This window comes from Athene noctua, chromosome 2 (genome assembly GCF_965140245.1).
Source record: "Athene noctua chromosome 2, bAthNoc1.hap1.1, whole genome shotgun sequence".
Classification (NCBI taxonomy): Eukaryota; Metazoa; Chordata; class Aves; order Strigiformes; family Strigidae; genus Athene; species Athene noctua.
In genome coordinates, this window is record NC_134038.1 from 117,946,224 (window position 1) to 117,968,895 (window position 22,672).

The window sequence follows — 22,672 nt, forward strand, 5'->3', positions numbered from 1 at the left end:
AGTGAAGATAGCCACACATGTGGCCATGTAATCTTAGATTCCAGATGGTTTTAAGCAGAAACTAAAAATATATATTTATTTTCCCTTTATATTCTCCCTTATAAATGAGAATTTACACTGATACCCTTGGATCTGCTTCATGCTTTCACTTGGCCTGGTGGCGAGTCCATTTTTCTTTGAGAATTACACTGAAATACCTGTGCACGACTGGTCAGTTGACAGTGTCTTTTTAAAAATCATCAAATGATCTGTCTACTGAAAAAGATCTTAAAGCAAAAAGCTATAAATTATATCTAAATTTAAATCCCTTCAGTTTTAGAAAGAATCTCTGATAGGCACAGAGAGCCTTGGTGAGCTCAGCTTGGAAGAGGCGATTTGTTTTCCCACTGCTCAATGGTAAGAAATAGTCTTCTTATTTTGGCCTGAAGAGTTTGGAAAATATAGGGATGTGTGGGGAAAAGAAATCTGGTTTACTTGATTTCAAGATGTGTAACAAATGGTAGTGACAGCTACAGTTGCCCTGCACCCAGCTGAAAGCTGCAGTTGGGAAACCTGAGTTGTTATGGTCAAAGGTTAGGAAGTTCAGACACCTCTTAGGGGGAGGGCTTGCTGTCCTACCCCAGTAGTGCTCTCTGCGTGGACTTCAAACCAAACACAAGAAACTACCCCCCCACATCCCACCCGCAACTGCATAATTGTAGCCATGCAGATAAAGTAGTCTTCTTGATGCTTCAGGATATCCTCCTGGTGGGCAGGTGAGATTAAATAACAGCAGTGGGCATAATTTGTAAACATTAAGCATTGTAAGGTGGCTCTTTAGGAGCCTGATTTTTCTGCTGTTAAATAGGTGGCTACTCTTCTTGGACATGTTCTCTTCTTGGACGATATGGACAAAATATTTCAAAAAATAATCTTATTGTAACTTCTTATGTTAAACATTTCTATACATTTTTGAAAAGGGTACATTTAGATCTAAATGAATAAGAACTCCTCCTATGCCATTAATAAGAACCCATTGCAGTTTCCATTCCTATTTCTGGATACTGTTTTCCACATATGGTCCTTGTTTCCATTATGTGGGAATATCAAATTGTTAGCTACAGAATACTGAATGATATTACTTCAACTAATGGTTTTCTCAGTTTTTCCTTTATGCTTTGTAGAAGTAATGTTATATGGAATAAACAGAATATGAATGGCTACATTCTTATTGCCTTTGTAGTGTGCTCTTGCTTCCACACTCAGTGCTGGTATTCACTTAGCTAATATTTATCTTATATTATAGAGGACTTTGGAGCAGAAAATGTGGTGCTCATGAGTTTAAATTATAAATACCTTCATAATCATAGTCAAGTAGAATAGTTAAATGGGTGTACACAGGAAAGAGATCTGACTTGCTTAGACTTGAGCTGAGTGATGCAATATTTAAATGAAGATATTGTAAATCAGGTTTAGCATTACTTCCATCCTTTTATTCAATGAAGTGAACTTGCTTGTTCTTCTGCATGAACTAGTGACAAAGGCATCTATACAGCTTTTACAAAATAATTGCACGTTGCTAATTTACACATTGGTGGAGCAATGTAGCTAATGAGTTTTCTATCAAAGCGTGTTTTTATATCTCTAAATGGATTGCAGATTTGGAGAGTGCAGAACCCTTTTACACAATCATAACAGTGCGAGAATATAAATGTGGCTTTTTTTTTTTGTTGACCAAATGTGAAAATCTAATTATAATATACAAATTCGATTTTTGAAACAACAGCAAAGCTTCTGACTCTGGGATGTTCTTTTAAACAGGAAACAACTCTGAAGCAGGTTTCTTGAAAAGCTTCTCAGTAATTTTTAAAGTTTTGTTTAGTATTTGTTTTCATCTTTACGGAAGCAGACTTTTGTAGACTTGATACATGTTGCACTTTTTTTATTTTAGAATTAGAAGACATTTTTCTTTTCACTCGTGTAAGCACCCTGTTACATGTGCCCTGAAGCAGGTCATCTCTCTGTGGGTAAGTGTTGGAGACAGTCACTTGTTTGTGACATTTGACTTGAGTGCCTGGCACTGCCACCTGGAGAGGGTGACCCTAAAGGTGTTTTGGGTGTCCTGAAGGAGTGATTGGGCCCAGGTTACCCTGCCGTTGAAGTTGTGTAAACTCCAGTGAAGTCGTGTAATTGCCGATTTCCACTTTATGGTTTCAGTTACTGGTCTAAGCCAAAACAGTATTTTTGACTGCTTCAGAAAATGCTTGCAGACTGTATTACTGCTGTTGCCTAGGGAATTATGAGTATCTGTTTACTGCCTGTGATTGAGAAACACAGCTTGACCAAGCTGTGAATACAGATACCCTTGTAACCTTGATGTAGTTGTAGTTGAATTCAAATCAGTGTTAAGTTTGGTCCAGTTTCTTTTGTACTTAGCAAACAGTGCACAGGAGCTGACTCTTGTACAACATACATTCATTGTAGACAGAACACAGAATAGGAATTTAAATGTGAACGTTTATGCAGTTTGGTTGGTTGATACATAGAATTAGTTGTTAAATTTTGGAACCATAAATAGCTGTGAGTTTTCTTAACTCTGAAAAATCACTAGCTTCAATGTTGTGTATTTAGTGTGTGTTTTTTTTTCTTTTCAGTATTGTGTAACTAATCACTACAAAATGTGAGTACTTCCCTCCCCCATAGACCTCTTTTCCCTCCCAAGCCTCCTCCACCAAATCCTTGATTTATGTAAAACCTTTAATAGAATAAAAGGGCCTCAAGAGAACGACAGCTCTGTGAAGTTTGGAGAGGGCTTTAATGAAAAGTTTCATTGTTATTTCATATTTACTTACCAAATCCTGCCAAAGTAGATTCTTGCCAGACTAGTTTTATATATTTCTTGTCTGGTCTTGCTAACGTATTGTTTTGTATCAGGACCTTGTCTGACAGGAATAGCGACCAGAGCAGTTCAGGCAATGGCACAACAAATAGGATGCAGGAAAAAATGAAGTCTAAAACGTCTTATGCAATATCAAGAAACTTTTAAAGTAACTAATTAGCAAAAGTGATGCAGCTTATATATCAAAGCTATTTTTAATGTGGATTGTGCATGCTGAAATAGCACAATAGTACTTTAGAAGTGGGCGTTTCTATTATTTATTCTGTAAGCATGCATGTTTTCCTACATTTGCTTTGGAGGTGGGAAATACTTGTGGTAGGTATCAAAAAATAAGGATACAGTAATATTGAAGTTGTAGTTTCACTTTGGGTGCTGTTTGTTTGATGGATGTAGTCAAGTCACTAAGCCAGTATTGCAGATATCTTTCTTTAATGTTCCCATTCTTCAGTAAGAAGATTAAGTGATGCAAACAAAAATGGTGAAGTGTGTGATACATGAGGGATCAGACTGTCTTAAAGCCCAGTCTAGGTTTTCCATTTCTGACTATGGTTCAATTCAGACTTGGCCTTGAGATGGAGAAATTAGCAGAGGAAAGCTGAATCAAGTCCTTTAGGATTGCAAGATGCTTCGTAGCTTGACAGTTTGGTTTTGTATTCAAAGCCTGAGTCTTCCCAACAGTGTTTCAGTCTCTGGTGTAGATACGAGAGGCAGAGAAGATTTCTGTAATGGACGGGAGTAAGAGGAAGCATCCTCTTCCCTTTTAGTTTGAGAGCAGAGTTTACAAAGACACCTCTTCAGTGGACTTCCATTTAGAACTTGTTTGTTCAGGAACTTTGAAGGATTTCTGGTGTACACAGAAGGCTTTTTCCAGCCCTGTCTGTAAATGTTATGGAGTATTCAAACTCATCAAAAAGTTTATCCTTCTGTTTGCATTACATACCTTTTTTGGACAGTAAATTTCCGTGTTATGTAGCTGTGTCTGCACTTCTGTATGCATGACAATATAAATAACAGTACTATTTTTAATTATTCCTGAATTTTTAAAATAAAAAATGGGTGCTGAATTATCTCATATAATCTGCTTCAAGAGTGAGTGCTGTTAGGGGAGAAGCCATATAATAGGAAAATCGGTTAATTGTATAATAAATACTTGCTTAGAACAAATGTAAGGTAATGATATTTAATACTTAGTGAAATTAGAGAGAAAAATCTGTAATTTAATTTTGGAAACGACTAGCCTAAATGGCTGTAAAATGTCATTCTGAAATCTGATCATCTGATGATGATGATTTATAGCAGTATTTAAGGTCGATGTATTTATACAAACAATGAAGTAAGTTTCAAGGTTATCACATTTCCCAAAAATCTTTGACCTAGGCATATATATCACTGCAGTTAAACAGAGTTCTAGGATATTAAAACCAAATTTAATATCCCTTCATGTTCTTCCATGCAGCATGCTGTCCAAGATTATACGCAGCATGTCCTGTCAAGATTTAAAACTACATATGGATTTAGAGGAATTCTGGTGGTCCCATTTCTTGTCCTGTTCCATCCTTTAAGAAATCAGATTATTTTCAAGTTCTTTAAGGGTGGAGTAGGTTGGGGTTTTTTGTGGTGTGTTGTTTTTGTTGTTATTTGAGTGGGTTTTTTGTTTGTTTTGGTTTTGGTGTCTTTTTTTCCTTTTTCTTTTTTGCTTTTGACTTCTAGACACTGGTACCAAAAAAGACTGTGATATTAATTGCTGTTTTTAGGAAGTCAGGCACTTTGCAAGATGTTGCAAGTTCGAAGGTCATCCTCACATTAGTCGCTTTCTGCAGTCCTGCCTATTCACTGAAAAGCAGGGAAGCTCTTATTGCTAGACTTAAGAACAGCCTGGGGCATTGGCACTGTTATGGGGGAGTATTTGAGAAGCAAGAGAAGATTATGCATCATGTTCAGGTTGTCTGTTTACACTGCAACTTTCCCCTGTTAGAAAACAAACCATTTAAGAATAGCACCTTGAGTACTAAACAACTCTCAGGTCATGTAGTGATATGTAGAAGACACTTTGTGGATACAACTTTATTCCTTATGGTTTCCTTTTGTATCAAAAGTAATAATAAAGACAATAGAGCCTATATACTGAAAGACTGTGAAGTCTACCAGTTACGGGTAGACACATCTATACACACAAAAACATACACAGAGATATATGTGCATTTGTGTCTCTGTGTGTATGTATCTTTTTCAAATTAAAACATGGAAAGTGTTCTTTGTAAAAGATTTAGATATCCCATCTACCAACTCCACTAAAGCACAGGCAGAAAGCCCTTTGATACCGTTTAAATGTTTGTTTGTACCTTCTGTAGCTGTCCTCTAAAAAACCACCATGCTTTACAGCTGTCCTGTAACATTTTGTGTCTCTTGACCACTGTCTGAGATACTTTATTTTTGAGGATGATATATTTTCTTTTTTTGTAGCTTGTATATTCAGTAACACTGGGAATGCTATTCCCTTGCGTGTCAGTGATGGGACTTGTGACTCATGCAGAGCTGATAAAAGTGCAAAGAGTATGTCTCTAATCTATGGCAATTTAAAAAATAAAGTTTGGCTTTTCCTCTCAATTTACATTTATTTACAGGAATATGGCCTAAATGGATGTTTTAATGTCAAGCATTTATTGAACTGTGACGTTAACTGTATGGTAGAATAACCTTTTTGTGTTGCTATGTGATATGTGATGTTTTCTTCTCCTTTTATGCAGGATCCAAACTACTGGATACAAGTTCATCGATTGGAGCACGGGGATGGTGGGATCTTGGATCTTGATGACATTCTTTGTGATGTAGCTGATGACAAAGACCGTGTAAGTAAGAATAGTGATGAAGGCAGCTCAGCACATGCTGTGTGTTAGTGTGTCAGTGTTCTGTGTTTCCTGCATGTTTCCAAAAGCGGGAATCAATGCAGAAGTTTTCTTTTTTTTTAATATAGTTTGTTTGACAGATGTGAGAAGTCTGTTACTGTTATGTTTTTTAAAAAGTACAGGAAACCTTTTATGGAGATCATGGGTTTTCCATCGTTTTTGGTTCTTTACAAGTTCAAGTAAGAAAAGGAGGCTGCAAGAATGAGAAAACCATCATACAGTACAACAATAATGCAAAAAAAAAAGAGTATGTTTTTAGCTTCTTGTTGCTGGTTGAATATGTGCAAAATATGGCTGCTTTTAAACTGGCGAGAGTTGGTGGATTGTTTCTCAAGCATCTTTTTGTGAGGAACTGCAAGTTACACAGGATTTGAGAAAATAACTATACACTGCTGGGTCTTGAGTGCTTTTATTCTTGTTAAGTAGACATTGAGATCTCAGTCAGCTAAGAGGTTTTTGGCTATTGGCTGTTTGAGGTTATAGATACTGGCGTCTTTGAATTACATGTTCAAAAAGGATAAGGTAAGAAACACTGTGGCACACTAAAGTTGTATGTGAATACACCACTTTTGTCTGCAAAGCCGCATGTGTTTGCTGAAGCTCTTGAGAGCATCTGCGCTTAATACGGACTTCAGTCTGGAAATGTGTTTCAGGACCCTGCTCCTTCACAGACAGGATCCTTAATTGCCTCTTGGAAGCAACAAGTACTCTGAAGTCTCCTTGAAAACTGGCCAAATGATGACTCTTAGGTTAATTTTTCAGAAATAAATACTTTGCCTGCAGTTATTTTTTGTGACAAAATTTAATTGCCATGGTTATTTCAAGCAGGACTTAATAAAAAAAATCATGTGAGGAGTCTTGGGACATGGAGATTCCTCACTGTCTGAAATGTTGGAATTACTCAAGCTGTATAGAGTAACAGTGCTGAGTTTTCAGGAATTTCTTCCATAAAAATAGTCCCAGCTAAGATTTCACAAAAAGCTAATTAAAACCTCTGGTTAGTTATCTCATATTGAAGTGCTGAACTGCATGATCAGTTTATCTTTTGCTTACAGGCCTCAAGGAGGCTGGTGCAAGTTGTCACTATATATATACACACACGTATATGTATTAGTGTGTATATATAAATTTTTAACTTATTGAATCATGCACTACTTTTGCTCCTCATGTGCTTCTCCCTTCAGAAGGAGAAGTTTGAATTCTGGTGACTTCCAAGACCTCATTCTTTGGCTGTTACCTTTCCATACCGCCTTCAAGTGGGGTAATTCCTCACAGTGAAACTCTGTGGGTGTTTTTATGTGCATGACTAATAGCTGAAAAACTCTGGCTGCAACTGAAACAGGCAAAGTCATTATTACAATATTGTTTTTGTGTATAGATGGACAAGATACCTAGTAATTAGTAGTATTTATTTCTGCATTTGCCAAGCTTATATCCTGTGATTTGATTCTGTGAATCTGGCATGTCTCTACTGATAGCACTTATCAGTTAAATTTCCTTTTTTTATAGGACCTTGTAGCATTGATTAGGAAGGTGCAATATAAACATGCACTGTGCTATACTGGTTTATATCCTTGAATTAATCATTCTTACTTGACCTTCATGTTTGTTTGGTTTTTTTTTATTTTTTTTTTCCCCCAAGCATTTCAGACATTAGTCATTGTTTTTCAGTTTCTCATATTTTACAGCTGACCTTCCTGGTTCTCTTTAATTTTTGATTGTTAACTTTGCAGTTGATGCTTCCTCCATAGCAAGTGTATCAACTAGTTTTGTGTTAGCAGAACCTGATATAGGTCTCATTAATGCAAGGTTCTGAATATATCTCCAGTTAGTGATATTTTCTATATATACACTTAAGCATATCTTGTTAAAAAGCACTTAAACAGGTCATACCTAAACATTTAATTATTACTGAGGTCTGCAGGATTAGTTATGCTCAAAATTAAACAGTCTATGTGTATATATTTTTTTAATTGGGACAGAACTATATAGGATATTGCAGAACTGAACACTTACTGTCTTTCTGTTCATTTTCACAAGGAAGTTCTTTACATTCTTGAAGACAAGCTTGTTGTGCTATTTACTACCTATCATCTGTACTTTTGAAGATAGGCTTGCTCTTATCATGGGTCCTTAGATGTAAGGATCATTCCCACAGTGATAAATGTAGTTTTTGTCTTTTTGAGGTTGCCTTTACGCCATAATTGTTTGTACAGTGTCATATAAGCACAATACAGAATGCGAAACAGCTAAGGACCAGCTTGTCGTCTTGATGAATTTATTGCTCTGTATAGTCAACTATATTAGTAAAATAAAACTCTTAAGTAATGTGAAGAATATATTTACTCCTGTTCCACTGTCTCCATGGAGAAAATGTTCTATGTTGTAACAAATACAAAGACCCTTAGAAACAGCAGCTGTTCTGAATGGAATAAGAGAAGTATCTTTCATGTCCTTCACATTAACATGCAGCATGGTAGGGTGACTTTATTTAGCAGCTTCTGTCCCTATATTTTGGTATTCTCTTGTCACTTACTAAAACTGAATAGACAAGTAAGAGTTAACCAGTTGCTCTCTGGAATAATTTGTGATGTTCCTGTCTGAAACAGCTTTTCTTAAGCCCTTTAACATATTTCATTGTGAAAGTGCATTTAATGCATTCTAACTTATCTGGCATGCAACTTCAACACTCATATTACACAATATCACTGCCCATAAAGTTGCTGATGAAAACTTGGTTAATGTAATTAATGATAGTACCTGTATTAAACAAAAAATTAATACATGCTCATTTGCATATTTTTTTCTTGGAAAACTTTTTTGTGATTAACTGAGGTGCAAATTTTGTCCAGGTTTTGTTAAGGAAAGATAGTTTTTGATGGAAATACCTCAATGTTTTTTATATTTATCTGTCTCTCTGTGTACATGAATACAAATGGGATGTCTTGGTTTTGTTGTTTTTGAAAAATATTTGGCTACAAGAAACAAGAATCTGTTTTCAACTAGTGGCATCCATTCTAGTCTTAAGTATGAGCATGTTTGGTACTGTTTGAGGAAACTCCTTGAGAAGCTTGGACAGATGAATATCCAAAATCTCTTTTTCAGAAATGGAGAAATAACTCCCTTTAGTTTGCTTTTGCTTAGCTTCATAACCTGTTTTCATCATTTTAAAAGTGCATGTTCTTGTGCACTTAGTGATTAGAACAATATTTTAAAGACAAGTTAATGAACTGTTTTGCTTGGGTTTCTGTTACTTGTAAAAGTAGCCCTTTCTTTGAAGGCTCTCAGAAAACATATGTCAACTTTGTCAACTTTCCAGCTTGATCATCTCAGTTCAGTTCTTAGTAGGCAGACATACTCAACAGCAAAAAAACTTCAACTGAAAAACACCAGCCCCCTGCCCTCAACCATCCTTAACCATGGTTTCTTCTGGCAGGCTGAGGCACATAGACACTTCAGTGATCCTCGTACTTTGGGTGTTATGTGAAAGTACTTATTCAGAGATCTCATAGACCCTTGTTTATCCGTGGAAAAAAAATACTCAGGAAATTGTTATGTAATCTCCCATTTTAAAAGCACGTGCATGAATATAACTCGCTTCCAGTTGAATTCTCACTGAAAGAGTCACTTGTATTTTGCACAATGTAAAATAAATTATTTCATGTGCGATTATATGTAATTTTTTCCTGCCTGGCAGTGCTCAGACTGTTGTTCAGTGAAAGGCTTTGGAGATCAAAATGTCTATGTTTGGTGTAGCTACAGTCTTTCCTTCCCAAGAGAACAAGGATCTGCCTTTAACAGCCACTGCTGGGCAAATAGAGCTAGTTTGAAACAATGTCGGATATAAACCAAATGTCAAATATTCATAAATTCATTTGCCTGAATGCATTAGGTTTTTGGTAGTTTGGGATTAGCAACCTGTAAATGTGAAGGCATCGTCATTGTTTCCTTCATCACTGTCTTAATAAATTCAACACTCTAGTTCTCAAAAATAACCACTGTATTTTGGTGTATGCTTAGCATTACAGCCTGGATTTATTTCTCTAAATAAGGAGTTTGCTTGACTTACCATTTTGAAATATTCAGTCAGCTCTTCACCCTGCATAATTCATACTTACACCCACTGAGTACAGAGATAAAAACTGAAAGAATATGGTTTGGTGGTGTCTGGAGTGAAGTTGCGTGCTTACCACAGTGTTTGTGTGCATGGTGTTAGTATCTGGCCCAGGTCACTGTAAAATCAAGATGATGTTGGTGCTTACTACTAGTTAGACGTACTTGAACCTTCTAGAAAGGCACATAAGAAGTTGCTGTTTTGAGTGGAATACTTTTGGTGAGAACGGGGGGGATATTAATTTCATAGATCTGTGCTGAAATGGAGTTTGCAAACATTCATAATCTGGACTTAACTATGATAAGTGATCAAATTGCTGCTGAAATTCAGTGAGATCAATAGCACTTGATTTGTATCTGCCTTTAGAGACCTACAGAGACGCTTTTAATATTATATTATAATGAATTTAGTGCCTGCTTACTTCTAGCGTGATGGGGGAAAGTCTTTGAGCAGCTTCTTCATGTAATATGAGGGCATATTAGGAGCTTTTCCCAGTGTGGTGGAAAGGAAACGAACTTTTGGTTTTTGTTAAACAGATGGTCAATTCTAAATAATACTGGTGTTTTGTTTACTTCCTCTTGGAAAGCACTGTTGAGTTAGAGACATGTGATACACAAAATGTGGGATTGGAAAAGATGACTCTATTTTGTTTGTAACAAATGTTAACTTGAAAGCAACACAAAATTAGGTCTATTTTGAGCAAATGCACTATGATGTTAAGGTTAAAGGCTGGCTAGGGACTGGACAGCTGTGACTACATTATTTTGCCGCTATTGATTTTTGTTCTGTCACTCTTATTTTTAGGGACAGTTATGCAAGACCCCAGTTCTATAGTAAATTCTAGGTAGACCAGTGACAACATGGTGCTGTAGAAAGAATGAGATTCTGGTAACTCTGCATCTGTTCATTCTTTCCAAAATGTTAAAGAGCTTTTGAACTTGATGAAAGTTGCTCAGATAAGCTGTGTTATCTTTACATTTCCATCAGCACATAATCAGAATGCTTAAAGTAGCTTGTTTGTTCTAAATTTGGGTGTCTCTGCCTCCTTTAAGCAAACTTACAGCTGAATTTACATTTGAATTCTCTTTGACTCTGCAATTTAAGAATTTAACCCTAAAACCATGAACAGCAAAGAACAACAACTTCTTGTTTTACTTCTATAAGTTTGTTTCTGCCATTAACAGATTAAAACCATGGAGGAAACAAAAGACTGTCTAGGTACAGTGCAGCAAATCCAACAGCAAAACCTAAAAATGCTGAAAATTTACTCAAAAATATGATTCTTAGTATTTACAATACTATGATTAGAATGCCCTTCTTTCTTTTCCCCTCAAAACTTTTCTACCAAATTAAACTTCAGCTATTACCGTGATTATCTCTGCAGCTTCTCGCTTCTTGTTCTGTGACTGCCTTCCCTGTATCCCAGGAAAACAGGATGACCTTGAAACAATTTGTTATTACTCATAAGTGACTTGGCAAAACACATTTTGAGCATAAGGCGTTCTTTTCTTGTAACAGCTTAAAATAACTATTTGAGCTACTGAGCTTGGGAGAGTATTGTTATTGGGAGAAAAACTTTATGTAATAATTCCATGATTCTTTTCTGTTAAAAAATTAAAAAACTTCAGTTTAACAACGAACTCCTAGTCGTTTAATATCCTGTAGTGTTTTTAATTTTAATTACACTTTTAGAGATTGGCAATTTGATATTAACCAAAGTTCTGACAAAATGGAAAAAACAGAATGTCTCTGTTGTAACCAGGTTTTCTGGCATTACACTATTGAGTCGTCATTACTGGGATAGCCACATGATTTTTAGATTATTCTTGCTGATAGATTTAAAGTAGAAAATCAAAGTTTTTATGTAGTCTTTATTCCCAGCTTCTATTTAATGAAGACCTATTTGGAAATAACGTACTCCAAATATAAATACTATCTTCTGTCAGAGAATGGAATTTAAATGCTTTTAGTATTTCTAATAAACTAATTTTTAACTTCACAGTGTTTGTGGATGAGACTAAAACCCATGGAACTGAGGAAATACTGGGCAAAACATTAATATTGAAATGTGCATTTTCCTATCACTAAGAGATACTAGATGTTAACTAAACGTTGTCTCCCACCTGTAGCTCTTAGTTTTTCATCTTTTTCAGCACTGTTCTCTGAATTACTAATCTCATCATCGTTTACTTTTTCTAGATCTGTGAAGACAGCATTTCCGTTCATGATCTGTTGTTTATTTTGGGGATAAACTGCAGTATCCCAATTCTTTGTCTTTATTACTGAAATACTTGTATCAACCCAGTAAGAATTCCCCCGGGTGGGGGTGGGAGGGTGGTGTGACTTTTGTAAATTAGTTTCCGTGGAGATCTGAAGAGCTGCAGGTAAATCTGATGTCTGAAAATGGAATAATTTCGTAAAAACTGTTCTGTGAGGAATAGCAGTCCCATACATGGATATATTGGTCAAGACCATAACAGTGTTGTGAAGAAAGTCATGCCTCACAAACCTGCCTGTATTCTCAGCAGAGAGAGAGAACTGAGCAACAGTGACTGGGTTAGTACAGTCAAAAACCCCACAAACTTATCATGGGATAAGAGGAAGAGTCTTATGGGTATGTAACTGGCTGAAAGATGGAAAAAGTATTGCTTATTATATATTGTTTTGAAAAAAGAGAAGGGGGATTTGAATACTGGAGTAAAAAATTACACTATTCTGTGTGAAACCAAATATTGATGGTAAATGCTGATTAAGAAGGGTTGCAGAAGCATCCTGTGATTCAGAGGGGTACAATAACATGGTGGATGAAATATTTTGGCAAACGTGATGTGCTTTCAGAGAGACACTCATTTAAATGGATGCACAAAATAATGAGTGTTAAGCTAGCTATTACATTTGGGAAAATGTTTTTGATTTTGTAGTGGGCCTCTGGAAACGTCAGCTTACACTGCAAGGTACAGCTCTGTGAGACATAAGATCTAAGAAGGCTGCCAGCAGCTTGCCCTTGTGTCTGCCTCTCTTGCATGTTGTCATTCCGGTCCTGATGCTTAGCTTGTGCAGGCTCTGCCACTCTTTGGACCCTACCTGGTAGCAGATTTATTCACTAAAATGGCAGAAGACTCCTCCTTGCAAAAATAGTTGAATATTTCTCTGCTATTTCATGAGCATTGTCAGTTCACCGAAGAATCCGGCAAGCTGAGGAGGAAAGGTTGAGGACTTTGCTGCTGGGAGTGGCATGAAGTGTGAAGGAGGAAGTAAGAAGGAGAGTGGGAATGTGAGCAGGCTGAGACCTTCCCTTAAGTGCAGCAAGGCTGCCAGTGGCCTTGGAGCTGCTGGAGTGGTCCAGGGGTTAAACAACGGGCATAGAGGGAGGGAATGGGTGATGGGATCTGGTTGCTGTACGTGCTAGTGGTTGAGCCCTCTTCTTCCTCCAGCCACAAACCAAGCATCCAAATAAGATTTTGTAGAAATAGCAAAAGCACAGAGCAAATGCCAACGTTGATTGCAGGTATAGATTAAATGCTTCTTTACCAGCAATACCTAAATGGACTAGGACTCTCAGCCTTGAAAAAAGGACGGAAGAAGCAAACTGTAGATGACTGTAAAATCAGAGGTGACATAGAGGAATTGTTCTTTGTCTTTTTCAGTGCAAGATCTGAGGCATCAAATGAAACTGCAGTTTTCATTAGCAAAGTAAATGAAAGGAGATATGCTTTGTGTATAAAATACTACCTTTTTTTTTTTTTTTCTTTTCAGATGGATTTGTGGAGTGCTTCAGTTTCTTGTATTTAGGAGAACTGTGAATAAATATAATCCAGATATTTTTCTGTAACTTTAAAGATTTTAGGGTCTTCTATCCTTTTCAGTTTCCTTTGTAATTTAATTTTTCTCATTCAGAAATCCTTTCATTAACTCTGATGATTTTTTTTACATTTCTTGCACCTGTTTTAGGTATAATGTGTTTTTTGTTGAAGTAAAATGATCAGGATTGTATTTGATATTGATACAAAGTCAGATGCATTTTAATGGATTTTAAAGTTTATTTGTGCCTTTGTCAGTTTTAATTGCTAATATTTGACATATTGATTACAATATGTCATAAGATTAGCTATCTCCAAAAGGCTTTCAAACTTCCCTTGACCTTAGTTTTTATACCAGAATACATGTGAATTTTATCAAAGGCTGTAGATGCTTCAAGAAATTTTGGAGGACATTTTTTCTTGAGATGTCATGGCTTAAAAGCCCATGTAATGCTGAATTGGCTGCTTAGTTTTACTCTTCAAAAAGGTGATCTTTGTAAATCATGGGAACTGGTAATTTATGAGAAAGAGTTTCCTTAATCTAAACTTTGGTGAAAACCACAGAGACTGTTGAAATGATGATGGTCTCTCAGTGTCTAATATTAGTAACACTGAAGGTCAGTATGTGGCTATGGATGATGACTGCTACAGTATTACAAACCCATCACAGTTAAGAGATACTTTGTACTAAAAATATTTATTAATAGACTTTTTCCTATGTCCTGTAATAATTACAGATTCACTTCTTAGATGTAGATAATATGAACCAGTGCTTTCTAATTCTTCACAGTGTAAATCTCCACAGAACTCTACAGTGAATCTAGAATTGGGCCATTATGGGTAGTAAATGCGTGATATTCTGATAGCTTTTCATTAATTTTAGCCATATGACTTTGTCCTCGAGGTATATTATTCATCCTACAACAAAGGAACAAACTGCTGAAAAGGTTGATTATGGGAATTCATTAACACTACCCTCTTACTCTTGATATCGGCAGGTCTTAAAAGAAAGACTTTTTCAACTTCACAGATATTTCCCAACAGGAGTGGTGAGACTCATACACTAGAGGACTGACCCATATTAAAGCTTAATTATAGTAATGGATAATCCTGCAAGTATAAATTATTCACAGTTGTTTTGTATGTGAAATAGCATCATGAATAAAATAAGGAAAAGTTTCTGTAAAAGACTGGGGACGATGCGGCAGGGAAAGTTCAGACTAGATATTAGGAAGCATTTCTTTCCAGAAGGGGTTGTTAGGCGTTGGAATGGGCTGCCCAGGGAGGTGGTGGAGTCCCCATCCCTGGAGGTGTTCAAGAGTAGGGTTGATTTAGAGCTTAAGGATATGCTGTAGGTGGGAACTGTGCTAGGCGAACGGTTGGACTAGATGATCTCCAGGGTCCTTTCCAACCTAGATGATTCTATGGTTCTATGGCATAAGTTTGTCAAAAGATAGTTTTCCTCCTTGTATTTTAACACAGATTTAAATCTGACAGCATTAGGTTTGCAGGCACATGCCCATATGCACAGCTTTATGCTTTGGATATGTTTTGCTTAATGGAAATCAATAGCAGCAAGTCTTGGGGCTTTACACCCTTGTAGTGTTCCTTGACTAATACGTGATGCAAGGGAAGCATTCCTACCTAAACACCATCCTGGTACTAAAGCTGCAATCTCAGCTGTCTGATAAGATTCTCACACCATCACTAGGATGAGAATTCATTAGCATTACCTTCTTATCTGTTGATATCAAGAGGTCTTAAGAGAGTGCTGTAACTTCATAGTTATTTCCCAGGAAGGATGGTAAGATTCATACATAGGCTTGGACTTTATTTTCTAGTTGGCTTAGTCAGTAAAGTACTTCATAATTTTGTAGCATGAGTAGTTTTTTCTGACAAAGAGAGAAAAGGAAATACTTGAATTAGGTTAAAATAGGGATCCTAATGATTGAGGCAGCTACCTCATGCTAAAGGTTCCTTCAGCAAGTGCCTTGGATCCAGAAAGAAGAAAAAAATATGTCTTTTTTGGGGAGGTTTCAGCAGTCTGACTTTTCAGATACCTTCCTAGCAGTAGCTCAGAAAGGAAGGAGTTAAGAAGATGCTTTGAACCCAAAGTCTTCTGCTTCATCCCCACACCCTGTTGGTATACTTCCACACCCTGTTGGTGTGCAGGGAACTACCTTCCGTTCACCTTTAGCGTGCTCAGCAGGATAGTCACTACACTGTTCAGATTAGCATCACTGCTGAAGCCTGTTTGAGTTTGTACAGCAAGAAGTTCTACTTGCTCTTCAGTGACATACAGCATTACAGGACCATCAGCTTCTTTCATTTGTACAACCTGTTGGAAGAACTGAAATTGTTCTTAGGTGGGCTCTGTTCCTTGTACTTCCTATAGGATTGAAGACTGTTCCTTGTAAGCTTGGTGGAAGCTTGACGGTACCAAGTTTTTATTTTCTTGGAACGCTGTTTGCTTGAAGGTAACCATACTTTGGTGGATGAAATGGCAGACACACCTAAGAGGAAAATTACAAAGAAGTCATCGTCTTTTTCATATGATCGCCGGAGAGATTCAGTGAAAGTTAGGAGACAGTCCAAGTCTCTTAGCTTTAAGTCAGCTACATTGGGTGCTCAAAAAAGGCACACGCAGAAAAAGCAGGTTCGTATTTGGATATTTCTCAAAAAAAAATCCTTACTTCCTAAATTCTTAAAAAGATTGTAAAGCTTGCTGTGTTAATACAAAGCAGAAAACAATCTCTGCTGATTTGCAATCTGTGTGTGAGTACGTATGTGTATACGTACAAGCTTGTGTGTGGATAAAGCTGGATTTTTTTTGCTATAATATTTATTAAGAGCTACCTAAACTTGTGGTGCTAATTTTATTGCAAGAAAAGTCTGCATCTTTTCTGCTTTTAAGATGTGATTTATGATTTCTGTTTTGTTTCAAGGAGTTGCTCCTATAGTGTGATATGTGCTCTGCAAGCTTTTAGTAATGTGTTGTCTGTTGTGCTGAAAAACACGATGAGTACTAAAACTTTTGAAATTATTATTCAGGTTACAACTGTTTCACTGCCCTTTGTTATTATTGTTATTTTTTTAATGTTGAAATGTACTAGACTGAGAGCTTTAGGGAGTGAAATATTTTACTCATTCCAGAACAGGTAATGCAAGTCAGCAGCAGCACCTGTTCTGGTGGGACCAGTTCTTAGGGTTAGAGGGCAGCCTAATGCTCGGCAGTGCTGCGCTGCTGTAGTAAAAGACTTTCATACGCAGGTCTTTATCTTTTGTAGTTGGGATCTAATTAAATGAAATTTCTCCAAAGAGAAGATACAGTGTGCACTGTAGTAAGTGGAATAAAAACAAGTGAGTCAGTTCATGAAATGTTTTTGTACACTGATCTCCTATTTAATCTAATATGAAAGCAGCACAGGATCACTCACTATCAGCCATCTCTTGCTCTGTATTTGTGTGCACTGGGTGCCTTTTTGCAGGGTTTAAAGGAATTTTCCAGGGAATTTTTAATTGGCTTTGTAAAACAAAATATTCTAATACTTTGCAAATAGTATTTCCACAGATGCTTTGAAATAGCCTAGATTTTCATTAGCAATATAAGTTAATTTCTCATGACCAAGTAGTTTTCAGGCCCTGACCACCACATCTCCTAAATTTCAAGGGCAGTGTATCTGTTCAGCTCTAAGAGAATTTTAAGTTATTGTGCCCAGCATAAACTTTGGTATTAGCTTAAAACCACAGTGAATTTGATGTGTGTGACTTCAGATTTGTTTTTATTACTATTTCTGGGTTCTTGAAAGCTTAAAATGTTTATTGGAATAGCAAAATTTTGACTAGTAGAATACTAGGATTTTCCAGCTTCAGTGTGTTTCTTCAGTGGTAATTATAGTAATATAATTGTTTGAATCAAAGTTCCTGAAGTTTTAAATTAGGAAATGTTTGAAAAATCAGGAACGCCTCCAAAAGAGCACCAAGGTCCGACTATTCTTTTCTTCCTCTATTATCAGATATAATTTGGGAAGTAAAAATTATAAATCAAATTTTATAAAGATTTAAGATACCAAATGACATCTCTGACCATTCAAGTTCAATTGATCTTTTGAGGAAATGGAAAGGCTAAAAATAATATAATAATTTCATTTGTAGGTGCAAATCAGTGAGTAGCCCTGTATTTCAATTTTCCCAGACCTTCTGGTTCTTGAGGCCTCTCATCTTTTGGATAGCTGCCATGGTTATTGTGTGACCTCTAGTGGTTAATGAAAAATATACTCAATTACTGAATTCAAGCTGATGTTTGAACAAGTTCTGAATGTGTTTTCTTGTTGGTTTAATTATTTAATCCTCTAAATTCTATTTTTTAGCAAAAAGAAAAAGAAAGTAATCTGCTTCAACTTAGTCTTTTATGGTGTCACTTTCAGAAAAAGTATTTTGCTAAAATCATTACTCACATGGATGTGTGTCTGAATTGCAGTACTCACAGATGCAGAATTATAGGAGTAGTTTTAAGAAACCTTTACTACTTTGGCTTGGTTACAACATGTTAGTGGGTGAAACAGCTGAAATGAAGCACTCTAGCTGAAGACTTGTTTTGGTCAACTTGCATATTGGATAGCTCTCAAGGAAGGTCTTTTCTGCCTCAAGAATGTTGGTGTGTGGTGGGGTGGGTTTTTTTGTTGTTGTTGTTTGTTTGTTTTCCCTCTAAATGCCCCAGTTAACTGTAAAAAATATTTTTTTTTCCTGCAAGCTTGGTCTTGTTTCAGTCTTTGGATCATTATAATTGAGACAAAGCCATCCTTACCTTCCACCCTCCCCCCGCAACTCCCGCTACATGTGTTGAAAATGCTGTTGAACATAGAACACAACTGCTTACTGTCGAACTTAAAAAAGTTATTAGAATCTGATTGGTTTTCGGCCAGCCAGATCTAACTGTGCTCAGTACAATATAACTTGTGTGATTATGCAGGCTTTGTTCCGGGCTCAAGTTAAGAGCATTAGTTCAGTTACTGCAGCAGGAGAAATGTTACTTAAAAATGCCCTTTTTGCTACTTAAGTGTCTTTCTCCTTTTTTATTTTATTTTTTTAAAACACTTTTCTAATGGATGTTTGACAGCTGAGAATATTTAAAGCTGTGCTTTGGTCTGTGCTGTTTTAGGAGACAACAGTAGACTTTTCTGCTCACAATATATGTGGTTTCATGTGGGTAGTTCCCTGCGGAAACAAGACTCTGCCTCTGCTTATACAGGCAGTCAAGCCAAAATTAGTTTTCTAAATGTTTTGGTAGATTGATATCAATCAAAGTCTGTTAAAATAATAATACTCTATAAAATCCTTTTCTGCTTCTTTGGCCTTTGTATCACTGACATCTCTCTTCTGCAGAGTTTGATTTCCTTTTTGTGGTGAAATTTCCATTTTGATTTTTTTTTTTTTCATTTTAAAAAATAAGATTCTTAAATCACTGGTAAAATATTAATGAGAATCAGAACATCTTAAAGTATTTGTCACGATTTCTGAATTACAGTGATATGGCTGTGTTGAAGGCAAATTGCTGTACATCTCTTGGTTTTCTCTGGTTTTTTGTTAACTTAGCTAATTTATTAGAAATTGAAGATCATAAAGTGTTCAAACCCAACAATTTCAAATATCCATCTGATGTAAAAATTAACTTCTTCCAAGGTAATCTTCCCATGAAATGACTTACTACTACAGATCACTTTTTAAATTCTGTTGATTTCCTTAGACCTATCTGTTCTGAGGTAGAAAATCTGATGGCAATTACTTTCACTGAGTGCTGATATTGTCATATTAGTTGATCTGGATGGAAGGCCACATTACAGAAATATGTAGGCAGTAACTTGTCAGGTGTACAAGTATTATGCAACATAATCTACGAAATGTTTAATAGTTTTAGGAGAAGTTGCCTCAATTTTTGTTTTGAATTAAGAACAAATTCAGTTACATGAAGTAAAACCTATAAATAAGTTTTAAGAAAAATTTAGATTGAGATCCTCATGTGCAGGGGAACATAGAAGAGATCCAGTGCTATTTTTAGCTGTTTTGTGAGAGCCTCTCAAGTCCTATTTCACTCAGTCATTGCCAGCTGACTGATTACCATGACATAGGCTGGGGCCTCAGTGGATTAATTAAGATCTGAAACTGTTTTCATGATAACTACTTATGTTTTGGATATAAGGTTTTGGAACTTGGCAGGGTTTCAGGCTCATACAAGAGTATAAAGACCTTGCACAGGCTGCAGATTCGTGGTTTGTTCCTGTATATTCCTATTTTTTTCCATGGAGTGCTATAGAATTGAGCTGAATAACCTTTTTTTTTCCCCCTTTTCTTTTAAACTCTAATTCTGGAACTGTGTGGGATGCACCATCCGCTATCCCAGATGCAGAACAATACACACAAAGAGGGTGTTGTTAGAAAACCTCCAGATCCCTGTGTTTAAATATGATTCAGTTAATAGGAGTGCTCCAGATCCCTTGTAATGAGCATCTGAGAGCAGGCAAAGGCCTATGAGTTACACTTTCTGCTTTCTTATTGGAAGGAAACACTGGGTGGAAAAACAGCACTGGGAAGGTTGGGGATGTAAAGGGAAGCGGGCTGCTCAAAGAGAGCAGTGGCTTGTCACATTAAACTCTGGTATGGAACATATATAGTAGATGTGCCATGTGCAGTGCTGCTGGTGAGTGACAGGTCTGGTGATCAAAACCCATAGCAACAATGCTAGCGAAGCAAATAAATTGTAATATATTAAAATACCTAAGCAGCAAAGAAAAATTAGGGATCAGAGAAATCTCAGTTAATTATTGGACATTATTTTTGAAAACCATAATCTGCAATTGCTTTTCTTGTATTGATTTTCTTCCTATCTTTTGTAAGAGCTTGTTTTAAAGTCTCTTGGGAATCTTGAATGTACTCTCTGGGGAGAAGGAAGTCAGCTTTAAGTGTGAGTCCTCAGGATTTGTTGTTAAAATCTGATCCTCTTTCTTTTAAAATGAAACCAGACAAGCATGTCAAGAGAAAAAGTATGTGATGTGTGTAATAGAGCACTGGGAGATAAGAGCGTGTAGGTTCCTCTGGCAACTGGGTTGTTAGAAGAAACTTGGCCTGTCAGAACTCATTCACTCTGAAGCATAGCCTGCTGGTAACTGTGGTTGTTAGCTATTATTATTAAAACTGTGATTGTAGCACAGTGAGGTAGGTCATAGTGGGTGAGGTAGGCCCACCTTGACTTAAACGCAGAGTAAAATCAGAAGAGAGTGGTGTGGTAGTGACTTGGCCATCATGAGCCTTGAGCTCCTGCTTACTGAGTCTTGTTTGTGGAGGTTGTGGTAGATGTATGTATTAGGATGCTTCCTACAGCAGAGTATAAATCATCATGTCTTGGTGGTGTTCACTGTGATGGTGTTGGTTAATGCCCTCCTCTGTGCTGAATTCCAGTGTGCTGAGAGAGGAGTCACCCACCCCCAGAGGCGGCAGGTTCCTTCCCTTGGTGCCTTGTCCTGGTGGTTAATATGGCATCATGTATGTTCATATCATCTTGGGAAATATGTTGTTGTGCTGTTGAAATAGCAGCATGTTGCCAGGAGCTTTTCAAATTTAATTGGTGATTTCTTTAATGCAAACAAAATATTAGGTTTTATTTTGACAATTTTACAAGTTCATCTGATCTAAATTGAGCTATTATTTTTAATTCTGCATGAGTAATTGTTGTTATAGCTCATCTAAGAGTTAATGTGATTAACCACACTTTTGGATTCCTAAAGGTGTGGCTTTGTGATGCATTTTAGCTGATCTGAGGCCATGGTACTGCAAAGGAGGGTGGCCTTGCACTCCCCCCCCCAGCCATGGCTGTGCTTCCCACCTCTCTCTGGCACCAGCATTAGAAATTTTTTGTTGTGCTGAGTGGGATCAGCGTGCCAGTTGGCCCGAGAACTAAACCTGCCAGAAAAAGGTGGGAAAGAAGGGGTAGAGACAAAGGTCTCTGCTGCAAGGAGCAGTCTGGAGGCGGGGAGCAGCTTTGCTGTTGTCAGAGCCATAGATGTTATGGCAGAGCATGAGTCTCCCTCAGCAAAGCTGGATGGGAATGGCCCTCAGGGGTTCAACCCTTCCAGCCGAGGGGACGAAATGGCAGATCGGATGTCTCATTTGGCAGTGCACAATGGCTGCCAGTGCAGAGCAAGAAGGAGGTGCAAAGGAAGACAAGTCCGCAGTCTTGCTTGTGCCCACAGAGACCTGGCAGTGACCCACAGAAGCCCAGGTTAAGTTTGGCCAAATGCAGCATGCTGAGCTAATAAATTCTGCATATATTCATCAAACTTCTCACAGCTGGAAATACCCGCTCTGCCATGGTTGATGCTTTTGATCTGCTGTTGAAATGTAGGCACGCACTGAGGGGAGTGAGAAATGAAGTGAGTCACAGAATTGCAGAATGATTGAATCTGGAAGGGACCTCTGCAATCACCTAATCCAAACCCCTGCCCCAAACAGGGCAAGTTTTCCTAGGGCCTCTGTGGTGGGGGTCTGAACATCTCCAGGGATGAAGATTGCACAGCCTCTCTGGGGACTTGAGTTTGCTGCCAGGATGAAAAAGTGTTTCCAAAGCCTAATCTGAATTTCTGGTGTTGCAACTAGCTTCAGTGTTGCCTCTCCTCCTCCTACTGGTCACCTCCCAGAAGATCCCAGCTCTGTTTTCTCTCTGTCCTCCCATTAGGCCATAGAAGGCAACAACAAGCTTCTCTTTTATCCTCCTCTTAAAACCAAACAAGCCCAGCCCTCTTGGAATCTCCTTGTATATCCTGTGGTCCAGCCCCCACCGTGCTGGTGGCGTGTACCTGGACATGCCAGCTACAGTCATGCTGTCACGGCCCAGTCTGCAGGCAGCTGCCTTCACTGTGAGCGCACACTCCTGACTCGCATTCCAAGTGCTGTTCAGGAGGGATCTGCCTGTCCTTTTCTG

General features: G+C 37.4%; 1 protein-coding gene across 16 annotated transcripts in view; it reads left to right on the forward strand.

Annotated features, from left to right (window-relative positions):
- The window catches only part of PARD3 (par-3 family cell polarity regulator), a 444,458-nt gene that overhangs the window by 46,389 nt on the left and 375,397 nt on the right, over positions 1-22,672 (forward strand). For all 16 annotated transcript variants that reach the window (XR_012633185.1, XM_074899993.1, XM_074899998.1 and 13 more), the window contains exon 2: positions 5,626-5,727. Coding sequence is in view for 15 of the 16 variants with exons in the window: in XM_074899993.1 (XP_074756094.1) it covers positions 5,626-5,727 (102 nt within the window). In the remaining variant the exon portion in view is untranslated. The remainder of the gene's footprint in view (positions 1-5,625; positions 5,728-22,672) is intronic.